Raw genomic sequence first — 18,723 nt, forward strand, 5'->3', positions numbered from 1 at the left:
TTAAATGAATTTCCGGAGAAATTTGTAAATGATGAGAAATAATTTTGCTCTTCCTTTATTTGATGTTTTCCTGGTTTCCTACAGTTCTTGTTTGCTACATGCACACCAAAAATGATTCATTGAAGATGTCTCCTTTATCTATAGTTACAGCCTTGGTGGACAAGATTGGTAAGCAATATCAATATCTATAAATACTTAGAATTTTTAGTAATTATATTATTGATATTAGATGAAACAATCTCCTTTATGTGTAGTTTTAATGTATGTATGCATATTAAAATATCTAGAATGCAATATACCAAGATATTTATTATAATTAGGTAGGATTTTGCATGATTCCAGTTTTAATTTTTATATTTTTTGCATTGTCTACATTTCTCAAAATGACATAAAAATTTCTTTTGTATGTCAAAAAAGTTATTTTAGTTTTTAAGATAAGAAGAAATGTAGTAGAGTTTACCAAATCTTCAAATGATATTGTCCATTTACAGTACAGAAATTTCTTGGATATGGTTTGGACATGGATTGATTTCTGTTTTGCAGATATGTGTAAGAAAAGCTTAAGCCCAGAACAGGACATTAAATTCAGTGGCCATGTTAGCTGGGTTGGAAAGTCATCCATGGAAGTGAAGATGCAAATGTTCCAGGTACATATGTACGTGAAGATTGTCCACTGTTCAAATATAACCCTCTGTCTCAGCATAAGGAAAACTTGTTTACCTATCTGTATTAGTCAGCTTTGCATCACTGTGACAGAAAGACCTGACAAGAATGACTTAGAGAAGGAATAGTTTATTTTTGCTCATGGTTTCAGAGGTTCAGTTCCATAGCAGGTATGTAGCTCACTACTTCTAGATAAACAATTGAAAGTTCATGTTGGGCTGGGTATATAGTTCAGTGATAGAGCACTTGCTTAGCATGTGTGAGGCCCTGGGTTTAATTACCCGCACCACCGGGAAAAAAAAAAAAAGAATGAAACATCATGGTACTTTAACAATAATATTCAACTCCATGTTAAGATGCTTGTTTCTCATTTTACCCAGGAAGCTTCATGAAAGTCTGAATTATGTTAGGGCTTCATCAATCCATGAATGGGATTGATTACTGTATTAATTTTCTAGGGCTGCTGTACTGCAAAGTACCACAAACTGTGGCTTAAAAACAATGGAAATTTATTATCTCATAGTTTGGAGGCTGTAAGTCCAAAATCAAGATGTCAGCAGGGCCATGTCCCCTCTGAAACTTGTAGGAGAGTATCCTTCCTTGTCTATTCTTTTTTTCTTGTGCTTTGCTTGCAATCCTTGGTGATTCTTGGCTTGTAGCTTTAGTACTTTATTCATGATGATGCCTCCATCATCACATGGCTTAGTTCTCATGTCTGTGTCTCTGTGTCTTTTTTTTTTTTCTTGTTAGGACATCGATCATTGGATTAAGGGACCACCCTATTCCAGACCTCATCTTAACTGATTATGTCTGCAATGATCCTATTTTCAAATAAAATCACATTCATGGATATGGGATTTAGGACTTCCACATACCTTTTTCAGGGACACAATTCAACCCTTAATAGTAATTTGGATAGCAGTGAGAGCTTCTCTGATGAGCAAAACTCAGAAGAGCTTTTTTTTAATATTTATTTTTTAGTTGTAATTGGACACAATACCTTTATTTTATTTATTCATTTTTATGTGGTGCTGAGGATCGAACCCAGGGCCTTGCATGTGCTAGGCAAGTGCTTTACTGCTGAGCCACAACCTCAGCCCCCAGAATAGCTTTTATAAACAAATGAAGAAAATTGACAAGAAAAAAGTATCTCAAAGAGGATAATAGCACAGAAATCAAAGAATTCAGAGTATGTCCAAGATTTCATTGTGAAAAATTTAAGAGTGACTTATTCAGTTATGCCAGGATATTCAATAGTTGTATTATCCAGATGCATTTTTTTCTGCTATGGAATTATGAAGAATTTCATGTTTTAGTGGTTAAAAACTTCAGCTTTCAGGAAAAGCTGAAACTTGCTATTTAGTAGTTATTTGTCAAAATAGGTAAGTAATTTTTTAATTTGATATGGAATCCTTAAACTACCATGATGTAATTAACAGTAATATTGTGTGTGTGTGTGTGTGAGTACTGGGGATTGAACCCAGGACCTCATACTTGCTAGGCAAGTGTTCTACCACTGAGTTATATATCCTCAGCCCTAGTAATACTGTTTTTTTTTTAATTTGTCCTTTCTTTTAGTAATACTATTTTTGAGACAAAACATAATAAAATTGCTAGGGATGTGTCTATAATTCGTCCACACTTTTAATTGCTAGCCTGTTCCCTGCCGTGGACAGCACAATCTTGGCATAAGACCTACCTTCTAGGGAATCTTGACAATTTAACTCTTGGACAAATAGTTTGGAAAAAGATATACAGGAATTTTTTAGAGCATATCAATGAAAATCAGAGCTAGACAAGTAAAGGCCTTTGTTTTAAACTTGCATTTATCATTGGCCATTTGATAATAATTCATTACTTGAGTGATCTTTTTTATTCCTGAGAGGTGGCAGGGGTGATAAGCATTTTGCCTCTGGTTGGGTAGACCTGAGATATAATCCCAACTCTGCTGCTTATTTTTGGGTTAACAACTTATCTTCTCTAAGCCTCTATTTTCTCAAGTGTAGTCACAATACCATGTTATATGTTGTAGTATGGGTGAAATGAAGGAAAACCCCCCATTTATACGAAGTGCTTAATGCTATGCCTGTCACACAGTAACCACTGTTGGCAGTAATGTTAATTTATTAGTAGTATTATTGAGGTATTCCCAAATCTTTATTCTAGACTTGACCTTCACAGCCACCTTTCTGAGTGTCCATTCTGTCTCTCCACCTTGATGTGCTATTGCTACCTCAAGTTCAGTGCCTTTCAGACTAAAGGCATCATCAGATCCTGATCCTCCTCCAGTCTCCCCTTTGCCAGCCTCCTATTTCCCCAACCTCCAAAGCTTTGCTGTGGCTTTAATTTTTCCCTTGCCTATGCAGTCTTTTGCCAAGTCTTGCCAGTTCGTCTCCTACAGACAGTCACCAGAATCCTTTCTTTCCTATCTTCTTGGCGCCTGTGTTTGAATTAAATCCTTATGGCCTCTTGTGCAAGTGACTCCTTCTAGTCTGTCCTCTTTCTGAATTTTATCCATTTAAAAATATTTTTAGTTGTAGACAGACACAATACCTTTATTTTATTTATTTATTCTTATGTTGTGCTGAGGATCAAACCCAGTGCCTAACACATGCTAGGCAAGTGCTCTATCATTGAGCTACAGCCCCAGTCCGTGAATTTTACCTATTTTTATCAGATAAATCTTCCAATGCTGATCCTGAATCACATCACTCCCCTTCTCAAAAATGGATTTGTCATGCATAACTAAAAACAACTAATAAAAAAACCTTCAATGACTGTTACATGTGGATTAAAATCTAAACTCCTTTGACTAGGTAGGTCCCAAGATGCTTCCTAAACTAGCCTCAACCTACCTTTCCAAGTATATTCCCTCTGACTCACCATTTACTTACCTTCTTAGTTCTCATGGTGGACACTAAGCAGCCTAAGAATAGGGAGTTACACATCTTTGCATTCCCAGTGCTTGGCATTAATAAGTTCACTATAATGAACTATAATGTAAATAGTGAGTCTCATTGCTTATGCTTTTTCCTTTGCCTGAAATTTCTTGTGCTCTGGCACCTCTGTGTATTCACATTCCCTTTGTGCTGCTGGGTCACTTCATGTTCAACCCTTTCCCTGATCCTCCCAGCTTAAAGCATTTGTTCCTTCACTAGGACTCTTCCTCAGGACCTGCTTTCTGACCCTCTTTCCTAACATCTGCTACTCTCTGTTCTACAGAGCTGTACTCAAACATGTCATTTCTCTTCCTCTAGACTATATGTTCCTCAACAGCAGGACTTGGGTTTGAGTCTCCCTGCCTACTTCCTGATATCCACTCATTCAACTTTCATTTAGCAATTACTTATTGAGCACATGTTCTGTGCTGAGCGTACAGCAGTGAGCAAAATAAACAAAGTTCCTTTCCCTTGGAGTTTACATTCTAGTAGTGCCCATTAATGACATGCTTCAATCATTGATTGGCAAACATTGATTATTTTTGCTCTCTGGCAGTTTTAGTTCTGAGTGCTAGAGATGCATATGTGAAGAAAAATAGTCTTTGTCTATGAAGAGTTTGCTATACAGTAGGGAGACAGCCACACAAATAAATGAATATGATATATTATTATACAATATTTCTTAGCAGAAACACCATTAGCATTTTGAACAGGAAAGTTGTTTGTGCTGAGGGCCTATCCCCTGCATTGTGAAGTGTTTATCTCCCTGATTACCATCCCTGTAGATTCCCCCTCAGAATGCCTCTACACATTTCAGAATGCCTCTACACATTTCAGAATGCCTCCCATAGAGATGGCATCTACTTCTCTTACATTGAGAAGTCCCATCAAGGGAGCACTTTATGAATTCAGCCTGGGAAATAGGCATGGGGCAGGGAGGAACAGAGTGTTTTGAAGCATTAGACCTATGATATGAAGAAGGCATCAGGTAAAGGCAGGCATGACTTGGAGATGATCCACAGCCATCTGCATCCCAGCACCTCTCACTTGTGAGCTGTGACTGGGGTAAAAGGTACAGGTATAAGGGCAGTGTTAGTGAACAAGTAGAGAGGAATCCCAGGCTGTGTTGCCCTGGGCTTTTTATGTTGTGCTAACAGGATTAGCATTAGTGCTGGAAGAAAAGGAGAAATAATTGGAAGGTTTGAACAGGGCAGAGGCATAATGAGATCAGTGAGATTGTTTCCACAGTTGAGGGGAAGGTGGTAAGAACTTGAACTGGCAGTAGTGATAAGTCCTCTATCATCTGTTGAGGAAGAAAGTGAATATACCCTCAGGTTATAAATAGCTTCTGTCACTACTTTATTATAGGACTTTCCTGGAAATACAAACTTTTAGGGGATAAAGAAACACCTGAAAAACTCAAAGGCCTGTACATTGTAAAGATTTAATCTACAGAATCATCACTGCTATTTCCCTCCCCGCCTTTTTTTTTTTTTTCTGGTACCAGGGATTGAACTCAGGGGTGCTTAACCACTGAGCCACATACCCAGCCCTTTTTTGTATTTGTATTTAGAAATAGGGTCTCGCCAAATTGCTTAGGGCCTTGCTAAATTGCTAAGGCTGGCTTTTGAATTTGTGATCCCAGCCTCCCAAGCCACTGGGATTATAAGTCTTCACCACCACACCTGGCTATTTACCCCTTCTTGAGAGGTCCTGTGCTTGGCTAAGGAGGCATCACCATGCTGGCAATTGGCACACTACATTCCCTGACAATGCTAGTGTCTGTGAATGTGGTCACAGGTCCACATAGATAGATACCATCAGGAGGAAGGGGAAGCCCAGAAAGAAGCCCAGATTCTGTGTGTTGCAGTCAAGTTTAGTGCTGATGATGCAGAAGGTCCCTCCATGACCTTTGCCATTGAATCCTAGTCCTGCACAACCCCAAAGCCCATCCCAGAACTTTTCTCACAGTGTACTGTTTGGGCTTTGAACTATCTTTCTCCTCTGCTAGACCATTGGCTCCTTGGATAGCCCCTTAGCAGATGGTGGTTAATGAGTGCATTTTTTTCTCTTTTATTTACTTTCAAACTTTGTCAAAACATGTATGCTTTCAGAGTTGTGGTAGGTTTTCCTAATTAATGCATTTTTTTACATCTGCATTCTTTCCTTTGTTTTTTAGTTGCATGGTAATGAATTTTGTCCTGTTTTGGATGCAACATTCGTAATGGTGGCTCGTGATGCTGAAAATAAAGGGTAACTGCTATTTTTCCATAATTTTTTATTTTGAACAATTTGAAAGATACATAAAACTAGAAATAAACTATAATGAACTTCCATACATTCATCATCTGGACTTAGCAGCTGTAATTGTAACATTTTTTGCCAAATTTACTCCATTTATTTTTTTCTTTAAAGAAAATTATAATGTTTTAAAGCAAATCTCAGACATAATGACATTTCACCTCCAAATACTTCAGTGTAGGCATCTTTATAAAAATGGGGATATTTTATTTATTAACATGTATTCATGTATTAATTACACATCTTAATGGGGTTCAGTATGATATTTTCATATATGCATACAGCATGCACTGATCAAATCCAACCATCCTTTTGCCAACAATCTCTAGTAATCACTAATCTATTTTCAGGTAATCTCGTTTAGCTTTCACCCATTTCACTACAAATGACTATGTGGCTGAATAATACTCCATATACTGAATAATATGTCATGTTCTTTATCCATTGATCAGTTTCTGTGTATCTTGGCTGATTCTGTATTTTAGCTATTGCGAATAGTGCTATAATAAACATGGGTGTTCAGATATCTCCTTTGTATGCTGATTTTATTTCCTTTTTGAATATATACACAGAAGTGGGAGAGAGATATAGTAGATTCCTTCTTTCCCTTTCTACTTTCCTTCTTTCTTCACCCCACCCCCCCTTTTTTATACTGTAGATTGAACCTAGGGAAGCTCTGTCACTGAGCTACATACCCAATTTCCCCTTTTTTGAGACAGTGTCTTGCTAAGTTGCCCAAGTTGGCCTCAAACCTGTGATTCTCCTGCCTCAGCCTCCCAAATACCTGGTATTGCAGGTATCCAGCTTGCTGTGTCCAGCTTGATAAATCTATTTCTAAAAATATGTTATGTATTATGTTCTGAATAATGGCTGTTCTAATTAAAATTTCCAACAAGAGTTCACTGTCCTCCATAACATCACCAGCATTTTTTGTTTTGCAATGCTGGGAATTGAACCTAGGGTCTCACACATACTAGGGAAGCAATCTACCACTGAACCACACCCATAGCCCTACTTTTTGATAATAGCCATTCTAATTGGGGTGACATGGTATCTCATAGTTTTGATTTGCATTTTTCTGGTGGCTAATGATATTAAACGTTTTTTTCATATATTTGTTAGCCATTTGTATCTCTTCTTTTGAGAAGTGTTTATTCAGATTTTTTGTGTTTTTTTAGTTGGATTACTTATTTCTTTTAATTGTTTGAGTTCCTTGCATTTTGTGAATATCAACCACTTGTCAGATGCACAGTTCTTGTCAGATGTACAGTTTGCAAGTATTTTCTCCCATTCTTTTTTGTAATATATTTATTTTTTTTAAATTTTTTTTAGGTGGACACAATATCTTTATTTTACATTTATGTGGTGCTGAGGATCAAACCCAGTGCCTCGTGCATGTTAGGCGAGCATTCTACCACTGAGCCACAACCCCAGCCCTCTCCTATTCTTTATGTTATGTCCATATTGTTGATAATTTCCTTTGCTGTGCAGAAACTTTTTAGTTTAGTGTACTCCTATTTGTTTATTTTTGCTTTTGTTTCCTGTTCTTTGGGATGTTTTAAAAAAATCTTTGCCCATTCCAGTGTCCTGAAGTGTTTTACCTGTTTTCCTATGCCAGTTTCATGTCTTATACTTAAGTTTTTAATATATTTTCAGTTGATTTTTCTAACTGGTGAGAGATAAGGGTCTAGTTTCCTTCTTTTGAATGTGGATATCTAATTTTTCCAGATCCATTTATTGAAAAGATTGTTCTTTCTGTGGTGCATGTTCTTAGCACCTTTTTTGAGAATCAGTTGGCCATAGATAGGTGGGTTTGTGTCTAGGCCTTCTATTCTGTGTCTATTCTGTGTGTCTGTTTTGATGCCAGTACATGGTGTTTTGTTTACTGAAGCTCTATGTGTATTGAAATCAGGTATTATGATGCCAAAAATGAGGATATTTTCTTAAATAATTACATTACTGGGCTGGAGATGTATCTCAGTGGTAGAGCACTTGCCTAACATGCATGAGATCCTAGGATTGATTCCCACTACTGAAAACAAAACAAAAAAACCCTCAAGATTACATTATCATTGTCATGCCTAACAAATAGCAAGTCCTTAATATAATCTAACATTACGTTCATATTTAATTTTTCCCAAATCTATTTTAATGATATTAGTTCATTAGTTAGTGACATGGTTTTCCCACCTTTTTGCTTTTGAAAAAAGGTTATTTGTGAGCCGGGCATGGCTGTTCATACCTGTAATCCCAACAACTCAGGAGGCTGAGGCAGGAAGATTATAAGTTCAAAGCCAGCCTCAGCAACTTAGTGAGGCCCTAAGGACTTAGTAAGACCCTGTCTCAAAATAAAACACAAAAAAGGGCTGGGAATGTGGCTCAGTTAAGCAACCCTGAGTTCAATTTCTGGTACCAAAAAAAAAAAAAAAAGTATTTGTGAACCTATGGTTTTATTAGGTGTATTTAAATACATTAATGTCATTGTTCTCTTTTTTTTAGTTGTAGATGGGCATAATACCTTTATTTTTTATTTTTATGTGGTTCCGGGGACCGAACCCAGTGCCTCACGCATGCTAGGCAAGCACTGTACCACTGAGCCACAACCCCGGCCGATAGTCATTGTTCTTGATGCTCAAGTGTTTTAGTCAGCTTTTTCGCTGCTGTGACTAAAGGATCTGACTGAACAACTATAGGGGAGGAAAATTTTATTTGAGGGCTCACAGTTTCAGAGGTCTTAGTTCATAGAAGGTTGGCTCCATTTCATGAGGGGCTCGAGATGAGACTGAACATCATGGTGGAATGTGTGGCAGAGGGAAATAGCTCACATCATGGCGATCAAGAAGCAGAAAGAGACTCCACTCTCCAGATACAAACATATACACCAAAGCCACACCCTAATTCCTACCTCTTCCAGCCACACCCTACCACTTCAGATATTAGGCTAAGGCTATAACCCAATCATTCTCCTCCAAACCTTCTTGCATTGTCTCACAGGTGAGATTTGGGGGACATCACATCTAATCCATAACACTCAGTGTGTGCTATCTTTTGTCAGTAGGGGCTCCCATGTCCTTTCCACCTTTTTCCACTAAGTCTTTGATACCTTCTTGCTCTCTGGTGTGACAAGAAGTCTTGGGCAAATTTTACACTTCCTGCCCAGGCCTGGAGTCAGCCATTTTTCCAAGGAATCCTGAAGTACTTTTTAGAAGGATCTAGTATTCAGAGATCAAAATCTGGGCACTGGAACTATATATTGCTATGATTTTGTCACTGTTTCTAGGGCTTTTCAGGATACAGAGCTAGGATATACATCAAACAACAACAACAGCAAGAAGTTCCTACAAAATCTCATGAGCAGATTCAGTCATTTTCAAGTCAAATTTAACTGTACAGACATTTACTTATCTTTTTTCTCTTAAATTGAATTTTTGGCTCCCAACAACAGTTTTATCCAAGGCATCCAAACAGAAAACTGTCTAATTGTGGGCTGAGAGGGAATGTTATCAGATTTCTCCTTGTGCAAGACAGAATCCAGCAGCCTATGAGAGATCTCATTTGTACTAGAAACTTGATTAAGCAGCAAGAAATGAGAACTCTTTCCTACTGTATAGCAAACTTGCTTGGAAAACCAAGTCAAGAATGGAATATACCAAGAATATATACCAATATATATACTAATGAAATATAGCTAAGGATAGCTCCCATCTATACCTATCCCTCCCTCTATCCCTTAGCTGACCTACTGTGGACAGTGGCTGGCCCGATTCCTTTTCTTTTTTTTAATATTTATTTTTTAGTTTTAGCTGGACACAATATCTTTATTCTATTTTTATGTGGTGCTATTTTATTTTTATGTCGTGCTGAGAATTGAACCCAGTACCTCACGCATACTAGGCGAGTAGTGCTACCACTTGAGCCGCATCCCCAGCCCCAGGCCTGACTCCTTTTCAAACAGCCTGGGCATTGGTCCAAATTTCTCTTCTAGCCGATGCATTACAGTTTTCAAAGCTGCTATTTCAATTCTTTATTTCCACTATTGTTTCATAAAACCTTTGGATTCTACTACAGAACAGGGCTCTTTTCCCTTTTTTATTTTGAAAGATTTGATGCTTACAGAAAAGTAGGGAGAATAATGCAATGAACCCCCATTGTGCTTGTCACCTGAATTCACCAGTTAACATTGTACCTCATTTGCCTTACTTCCTTGCTCTCTATAAATACACATATACACACATTTTTCCTGAATTATTTGAAAGTAAGTTTGAGACTGCTTCACCCCTTAGTAGTTAAGCATGTATCTAACAGAAACAAAAAAATTCTGCTATACAACCTCAGTGCCTTTGTTATAGCCAAGAAACTTAACGGTGATGCAGTTATATTATTTAATATGATTCACATTCACATTTCACCAGTTGTCCCTAAAATATCTTTATAGCTCCCCCCCCCCATTCAAGATCTGATCAAGGATTTTGTGCTGTAGTTGGTTATGGTTCTTTAGAAGAGTGCCCCTACCAATTTTCTGTTTTCTAAGACACTGACATTTTTGAAGAGTCTAAATTAATTGTCTTATAGAATGTTATACCATCTGTATTTGACTTTTTTCTTGTGATCAGAATTACACTTTTTCAAAAGCATCAGTATTCATTTTATGTGAACTTTCCATTGTACTGATGAGTATGTAATCAGAAGTCTTCCTTAATTTTTCCAATATTCTTGTGTAAGCAATATTCAAAATGAATGGCAGAAGTCTTTAAAACTAGTAATTGTTCACCTTCAATTTTTATTAGATAAAGGCACATCTTAAATTGGATTCTTTTCTTTTCTTCTCTTTAGGCCAGCATTTGTAAATCCACTCATCCCTGGAAATGTGGAGGAAGAAGAGCTCTTTAGACAAGGAGAATGTACATGAACTTGTTTATAATAAAATAAGTTTAAGAAGTACATTAATTATACTGCAGAAGAAATTATTTAAGATCATTTTTGGAATCTCATACCAATCAAATGTCTTACTCATACCAAGAATTTATTGAAAATACCTTTTTTTTGTTCTTTGGACTCCATGATTTGAGCAATTTTTTTGACCAGATGAAGTTAAGTGAAGCCATTTGTTTTCTCATTTTTAATGCTGGTCAGGGCTCTAGACCAGGATAATAACAAGTTTTCTCTCATAGAACTGATAACTGGTATAATTTCCATCTGAAAGCAAAGACTCACTGAAGAAATTTGGGGAGGGGATATGTTGGGGATTGAACCATGGCATTGTGCATGCAGTGCAAACACTCTGCCATTGAACTATGTCCTGAGCCCCTCACTAGAAATTTTATGTGGCCTCTGTAGCCTTCTCTTGGATATAAGTATTCTGGTAGAATTTTTTTTAATTTTTATTTTTTAATTTGTTCTAATTAGTTATACATGACAGTAGAATGCATCTTGAAACCTCAAAATACTGCATTTTAGGCCCCAAGGCACCCAGGTCAGGACCCCATGTGCCTTAGTGTGACCCTCCTAATCATAGCTTTTTATTCTCCTATGTTCTAGTGAATAAGGGGAAAAGAATTGCTTTCAGTTCTACTTCATTACTCAAAATGGCTCCCAGTGCCAAGGAGAGGAATACCATACATGAGATGTTTCTTAGCACACTGGATCCAAAGTAAGTTAGGATGACGAGAATCCAAGAAAGCACTTAAGCTTTGGCCTTTTCCAGAGCCAAACCTCCCTGAGTGTATTGGGAGTTATTTGTGAATGTTTTCCTTCTCAACAGTGAAAACATATTGTTAACAGGGTTTAATCAATCTCTGTTTGTATAGGACTATAAGTTTTCAGAGTCGAGTTTTGCCTCCTAATGCAGTGTGGATGGAGAGTACAAAACTGAAGAGTTTGGAAGTTTGCCACCCTCAGGTATTTAGAAATTTGTGAGAAATCTTCTGAATAGACTAGCTTTGCAGTCATGATATTTGTCTGAGATTTGATGGACCTTTTAAACTGACTATATTTTGTGGTGTAGTTAATTCCTTTGTTCTGTATATGAAGGTGAACATAAACTTCTTTTTATCAATCTTTACTTATGTCCTATAGGAACGGAACATTTTCAATCGTATCTTTGGTGGTTTCCTTATGAGGAAGGCATATGAACTTGCATGGGCTACTGCTTGCAACTTGGGGTAAGTTAAATTTAAATGGTCTTAATTTTTTAAAATATTTATTTATTTTTTAAATACATGACAACAGTGGAATGCATTACAATCCTTATTACACATATAGAGCACAATTTTTCATACCTCTGTATATAAAGTATGTTCATGCTAACTTATGCCATTATACATGTACTCTTTTTTTGCATTGCAATTCTTAATAACCCTTATGCCACAATTTTTCATATCTCTGTTTGTATATAAGTATGTTGGCCCCAAATTCAAATCTTCATACATGTATTTTGTATAATGATGTCCATCACATTCCACCATCCTTGCTAATCCCCTTCCTCCTCCCTTTCCCTTCCACCCCTCTTCCCTATCTAGAATTAATGTAATCTTCCCATGCTCTCCCTCCCTACCCCACTATGAGTCACGCCCCTTGTATCAGAGAAAACATTCAGCATTTGTTTTTGTTTTTTGTTTTTTTTTTTTGGATTGGCTAACTTCACTTAGCATTATCTTCTCCAATGCCATCCATTTACCTGCAAATGCCATGATTTTGTTCTTTTTTAGTGCTGAGTAATATTCCATTGTGTATAAATGGTCTTAATTCTGAGAAGCAATTTATACTACTTTTGTTAGTCAGCTTTGTGTCACTGTGACCAAAATACCTGATAAGAACAACATGCAGTGGCGCATGCCTGTGATCCCAGCAACTTGGGAGGCTGAGACAGGAGGATCGTGAGTTCAAAGACAGCCTCAGCAAAAATGAGGCACTAAACAACTCAATGAGACCCTGTCTCTAAATAAAATACAAAATAGGGCTGGGGACATGGCTCAGTGGTTGAATGCCCTGAGTTCAGTCCCTGGTACCACCCCCCGCCAACAAAAAGAACAACTTACAGGAGGAACAGTTTATTTTAGCTCATTTTCAGAAATTTATTCCATGGTTGGCTGACTTCATAGCTCTGGGCTCGAGGTGAGGCAGAACATTATGGCAGAAGGGTATGAGAAAGGAAAGCACTTTAGGACATAGCAAGCAGGAAGCAGTGAGAGAAAACTTTGCTCACCAGGGATAAAATATAAACCCTAAAGGCATGCCCCTGTGACCTACCTCCTCCAGCCACACCTCCCCTGCCTATAGTTATTTCCTGATAGCCCATTCAGCTACCTGCCTACAGTTACCACCCAGCTAATCCATATCAGTGGATAAATCCATTGATTAGGTTACAATTCTCAAAATCTAATCATTTCACCTCTGAACATTATTGCTTTTTCTCTCATGAGATTTTGGGGGACAACTCATATCTAAACCACAGCAGGTAACATTTCATAGCAGGGTAACATTTCAGATCTAAACCATAACACCATCCCACTGAAAAGAAACATTTTGAACCAGTCTGGATATATTTAGGAATACGTTATATTTTTTCATTTCCTTATTTGTGGTGCTAGGCATTGAACCCAAGGATTTGCACGTGTTAGGCAAGCACTCAACCATTAAGCTACATTTCCAGCCCAGAAATGTTTCTTTTAACATTAAAACTTTTTAAATTTGTTCTTTTTAGTTAACATGGTAGTAGAATCTATTTTGTTGTTTTCAAATGAATATCACACTGATACCAGCTGAGTTTGATCTTAATTTTTTTAAAAATATTTTTTAGTTGTAAAGGGACACAATACCTTTATTTATTTATATGTGGTGCTGAGGATCAAACCCAGTGCCTCACACATGCTAGGCAAGTGCTCTACCACTGAGCCACAACCCCAGCCCATGACCTTCATTTTAAGAAGGCTGTTGCCCTGAATTAGTAAATTAGTGCATTAAAGACCTGAGAAAATATGGGAATAACATGTAAAAGGGTAAAGATAGTGATTTTGGCCCTATGTGGTTGAATTGGCATCTCTTACCATTCATCACTGGTGTGATGATTTCCCTCTTCCCTAAATTTATTCTATGTTCATTTTTTAAAAATATTTTTTTAGATGTTGACAGACCTTTATTTTATTCATTTATTTATATACGGTGCTGAGAAATGAACCCAGTGCCTCATACATGCTAGGCAAGTGCTCTACCACTGAGCCAGAACTGTAGCTCCTCTTTGTTCATTTTTGTTTTGCTTCTGTTGGTTGGGAAAATTCAAGATCATCTGAATTTTGTAACTCACCCAAATTCTACTTTTCTCCAATAGTGGTTCCCGATCATTTGTGGTAGCAGTGGATGATATCATGTTTCAAAAACCTGTTGAAATTGGCTCATTGCTCTTTCTTTCTTCACAGGTAGGTGAGAGGTGAAAAGCTTTTTTTAATGTCAGTTGGGCTTAAGAGAGGTTTCTATATTCTGAAGCCATTGATTCTTTTATGACTGCCTTTCTTCCCCTTCTTAATGCAGTTGACTAACTATAGCATTTCTAATCTGTTAGGTATGCTTTACTCAGAACAATTACATTCAAGTCAGAGTACACAGTGAAGTGGCCTCTCTTCAGAATAAAGAGCATATGACCACCAATGTCTTTCATTTTACATTCATGTCAGAAAAAGAAGTGCCCTTGGTTTACCCTAAAACATATGGAGGTAAGCAGTGATTATTGCTTTTCCCTAATGAAAGGAAGAAATTTTAAAGAAAAAAAAATTTCAATTCTTGGGATTGAACCCAGGGCCTCACACATGCTAGGCAAGAGCTCTCCTGCTGAGCTACATCCCCAGCCTTCTTTTAAATTGTAACAGGAAGTGCAACAATGCTTGTCAGTCCAAGAGCATGTCCTTAAGAAATTTTGCTTTTGAGGTTCTATAGCCATGAAGGCCAAAGACGCCTCCATAGTCCTCAGGTGGCTGTTGCTGTTCTTCCCACCGGTTATCTGCAGACAAGCAACCACTGGTAGTGAAAGCCTAGTCCTCCCAAAGGAAAGGGACGGGAGTTATGACCTGTTTTCTTAGGAATGCTGCACACGTCCAGCCCAGTAGTGCATCCCTATTGCTGGTTTTGCATGCTTACTGCTGCCTGAGTGTTCCCAAATAGTGTCTTGTTTGTATGCTTTTATAGTATGTTTCAAATTTCTCCAGGGTTATCTTTCTTGTGTTTCAGAATCCATGTTGTATTTAGATGGGCAGCGGCATTTCAGCTCCATGAGTGTCCCTGTGAGCTTGAGAAAAGACTACCGTGTGGAGCCCTAGGAAAACCTCACTTGTTGCAAACCAGCACTCCACCTGCAGTGACATAGTGCCTAATGAAAGCCAATCAAGTGTATTTGGTTTTAGTATTGCTTCTTATCCTTAATATACAAGGAGAATGTATTCAGCTTTTAGGATATTCAGAAAAGCAGAACGAGAGCAGCTGGGTGAGGCTGAGACGATAAAGTTATTAAACAATAAATACTTTAAAAACTGTATTAATTGTGAACCTACATGTTGGCCCTCCATCCCTATCTACTAAAGGAATTAGGGCAGAATGCCTTTATATACAGTTGGACACATTCTTTTCTTACTCATACTGCAGCAATCAATATATAGTTTCCTGCCAGGGTAATTGGATGACATTCTCTAAACCTGACCAATTCCCCTATGTCATCTAAAACCCCATCAAACTTACATGATTGTATTTGCTTCCATTTACTTCTCAGCTTTTTTTAGCAGAGGGTGTATGAAAAATTAGAGTGAAAGGATCCAACAAAGGATATGGCATCTGCAAAGACTTGTGGGAAGATTTAGTTTTAAAATTCCATTAGGAGGTATTTAGAGATGGCATAGATGAAGAAACACAGGAGCATCTGTTCATTCTTTCATTCATTAGACAGTTATTCAGCACACTGTGCTAGGGGTTGGGCAGGATACATCTGATTTTAAAATAATAGCTGAATGAGCTTATAGAGTACTTACCATATGCTAGGTAGACACCATCCTCCGTACTTGACATGTATTAGCTTATTTATTTCTTCCAATCAGCATTGTGAGGCAGGTTCTGTAACTTTTGTAGGATTAGTCCACTCAGAAAACTGAAGCACATATAGGTTAAGTAACTTGCTCAAACCCAATATTACAATATCACCTAGGAATGGAAAGGAAGGCATTCCAAACTTTTTGTGTGTGTGTGCTAGGGATCAAAACCAGGGCCTTGCATGTGCTCTATGTTGAGTTACAACCCCAGCCAGCATTCCTATTAATCTGCAGCCAAGACAAGACAGTTTATTACCTGAAGGGAGGAAAACATGATCAAATTTGGAAGAGACCAAAAAAAAAAAAAAAACCCAAATCAAAACAACAACAAAACACTACATAGAAGGAAAAAGAAATCTTTGAAAATGCTGTTCCTGAGATGAAAATAGTCTCCTTTGGTATGGGTTCCAGGTCACAAATGTGCCTCTGACTTGGAATTAGCTAGAGTGTTTTAAAATTTTTTATATTAATTTATGTAATTTTATTAAAATCACAATATCATTCACCTCTGGCATAAAAAGTCCTGGGAACAAACAGCTTTCTCTCAGAGGCATGCAATTTAACTCAATGGGATCAAGCCAGTGCTATACTATAGTAGCCTGTTTCTGCACATTGTAATATCATCCAAAGATATACCTGGTCCTTCAGTATATTTTTCATAACTACCTATAATATGGTGGGAACTGGTGAGTCTAGGTGGCTAATGGGGGCTCTGGGAACTTTTGTGGGTATGTTAAGTGGAGCTCAGTTAAGAGATCTAATACATACTATTGTATATATTATGCATTATATAATTAGCCATTTGTTGCTGTGCAATGAAGCTTTTTCTAGAACCTTTTTTTTGCTATTATAAACAGTGCTGCAGGAACTATCCTAAATATCTAAAACATTTGACTCCTAAATTATTTCCTTAGGCAAAGTGTAAAGAAGTGAACTATTTAGGTTAAATAATATGTATACAATAGTATGAAGGCTTTGAATATGTATTTTATTTTTATTTACTTATTTGCTTTTTCTGTGGTACTGGGATTGAATACAGGGGCACTGAACCACTAAACCACATCAGCCCTTTTTATTTTTTATTTTGAGACAGGGTCTCACTAAATTACTTAGGGCCTCTCTAAGTTGCTAAGGCTGACTTATAACTTGTGATTCTCTTGCCTCAGCCTCCCTAATGGCTGGGAATACAAGCAAGTACCACTACGTCTGGCTCTATATGTATTTTACATAAGCCTCTAGAACAGTTACACAAACTCACCTATCAGCAATTTTTCTGAACTTTGCTATTTTGTCTTTCCTTGTAAAAACACCTTTGCTGTTTTTTTTATTCATCTTTGCTGTTTTGAGAGGTGAAAAATGACATTTGTTAATTTCCTTTCTTTGAATTCTCCTGAGATTGAAATGAAATTGCTTTTGTCTTTTTAATTAATTTGTTCAAGCCATTCTGGAGGTCAGAATCTTAACCCAAAATTGTTACCATCTACCAATACAGGAGTAAGAACTATGGGTTTTAATTTTTAATACAGGACTTTAAGTAATGAGATGCAGCAAATTATAAAGGATATAACAATTGGTTCTGGATTATTAGTGTTTTTTCACTCTCAAGGAACACATAAGAAGTTTTTATTTTTTAATAATTCTTTTAATTTTCAGATTCACAACATTTGCATAACTATGAGAAAACATTTTCATGCCCTTCCAACAAAATAAGAAAACATAGCAGTACCTTCTAATAATCAAAACAAAATTTCATTATTAACAAAAAGTCATATATACTAATTGGGAAATTAAAGTTTATCTTAGAATCGACTTCAGTCAGGAAAGCTTCTTTTGGACAAATGAAGAGTTAATGTACATATCCTAGTTAAATAAAAAATGTACATATCCTAGTTAAATAAAAAAATACATAACACAATGGGCTATTCTAAGATTTATAACCCTTTTAATTTGAGGAGTTCCAACAATGTCTATTCTAAAACATATAGTAAAATAGCTCTTAGAAAAAAATTGATGAGCAGACTTTAGTTTGTTTTAGACAAACTTGCCTACTTTCTGATTATATCACATCACCACAATCAATGCAATGCATTTTTTTCTGAGAAAAAGCAAAACTAAAATTTAAATTAATACAGAGTTCTTCACATATTCACCCAGTCTATCAAATATAACTCATATAATAAAACCTACAGTACATATAATTATGCACCAAAAAATGTAGATCTGTCAAGTATACAAAAATTAACAATTTCATTTACCCAAGTCAAAGAAAAAACTTTAATAACATAAAAACACAAATGTAAGCTAGATCTACTTTGAGGACATTTTATCATATTTTTACATCAAAAGGATGTATGCTTGGACAACAGCAGAAATGCTGTTAAAGCTGTTTGCTATAAATTAAAATTAATTAAACAAAAGATCAAAAAGTCTCCAAGTTAAACTTCACAAAACAAAAACACTGTCTTCTGATTTAATTTTCAGGATAAGACAGGGCAAAATGCAAGTATCTTGCTTTCTATTTCTGTCTATAAACAAAAGTTCAATATCAACATAAATGATACTATAAGGAAATAAATACATAGTTGTGTTTCAAGTTTCACAACATAAAAAATACTGTGATATAATGCTCTCACAGTAAATTTTCATTTTTCTATTGTGTTATTTTTTGTTTGTTCGTATTGATGGTTGTGCTGGGGGAAGAAACCCAGGGCACCTCACAAGAAGTGCTCCAGCACTATTACACTCACAAACTC

General features: G+C 36.7%; 1 protein-coding gene across 5 annotated transcripts in view; it reads left to right on the forward strand.

The window, feature by feature from the left end:
- The window catches only part of Acot9 (acyl-CoA thioesterase 9), an 86,472-nt gene extending 71,046 nt beyond the window's left edge, over positions 1-15,426 (forward strand). For all 5 annotated transcript variants that reach the window (XM_046425285.2, XM_058572916.1, XM_046425284.2 and 2 more), the window contains 10 exons: positions 85-168; positions 544-647; positions 5,782-5,855; positions 10,737-10,804; positions 11,442-11,553; positions 11,711-11,801; positions 11,979-12,064; positions 14,230-14,317; positions 14,461-14,611; positions 15,123-15,426. In XM_046425285.2, coding sequence (XP_046281241.1) covers positions 85-168; positions 544-647; positions 5,782-5,855; positions 10,737-10,804; positions 11,442-11,553; positions 11,711-11,801; positions 11,979-12,064; positions 14,230-14,317; positions 14,461-14,611; positions 15,123-15,211 — 947 coding nt within the window. In that variant the 3' untranslated portion in view covers positions 15,212-15,426. The remainder of the gene's footprint in view (positions 1-84; positions 169-543; positions 648-5,781; positions 5,856-10,736; positions 10,805-11,441; positions 11,554-11,710; positions 11,802-11,978; positions 12,065-14,229; positions 14,318-14,460; positions 14,612-15,122) is intronic.
- Positions 15,427-18,723: the final 3,297 nt, after the last annotated feature.

This window comes from Marmota monax, unplaced genomic scaffold (genome assembly GCF_021218885.2).
Source record: "Marmota monax isolate L192 unplaced genomic scaffold, Marmota_monax_Labrador192_F-V1.1 WCK01_AAM20220418_F8-fsc00075, whole genome shotgun sequence".
Classification (NCBI taxonomy): Eukaryota; Metazoa; Chordata; class Mammalia; order Rodentia; family Sciuridae; genus Marmota; species Marmota monax.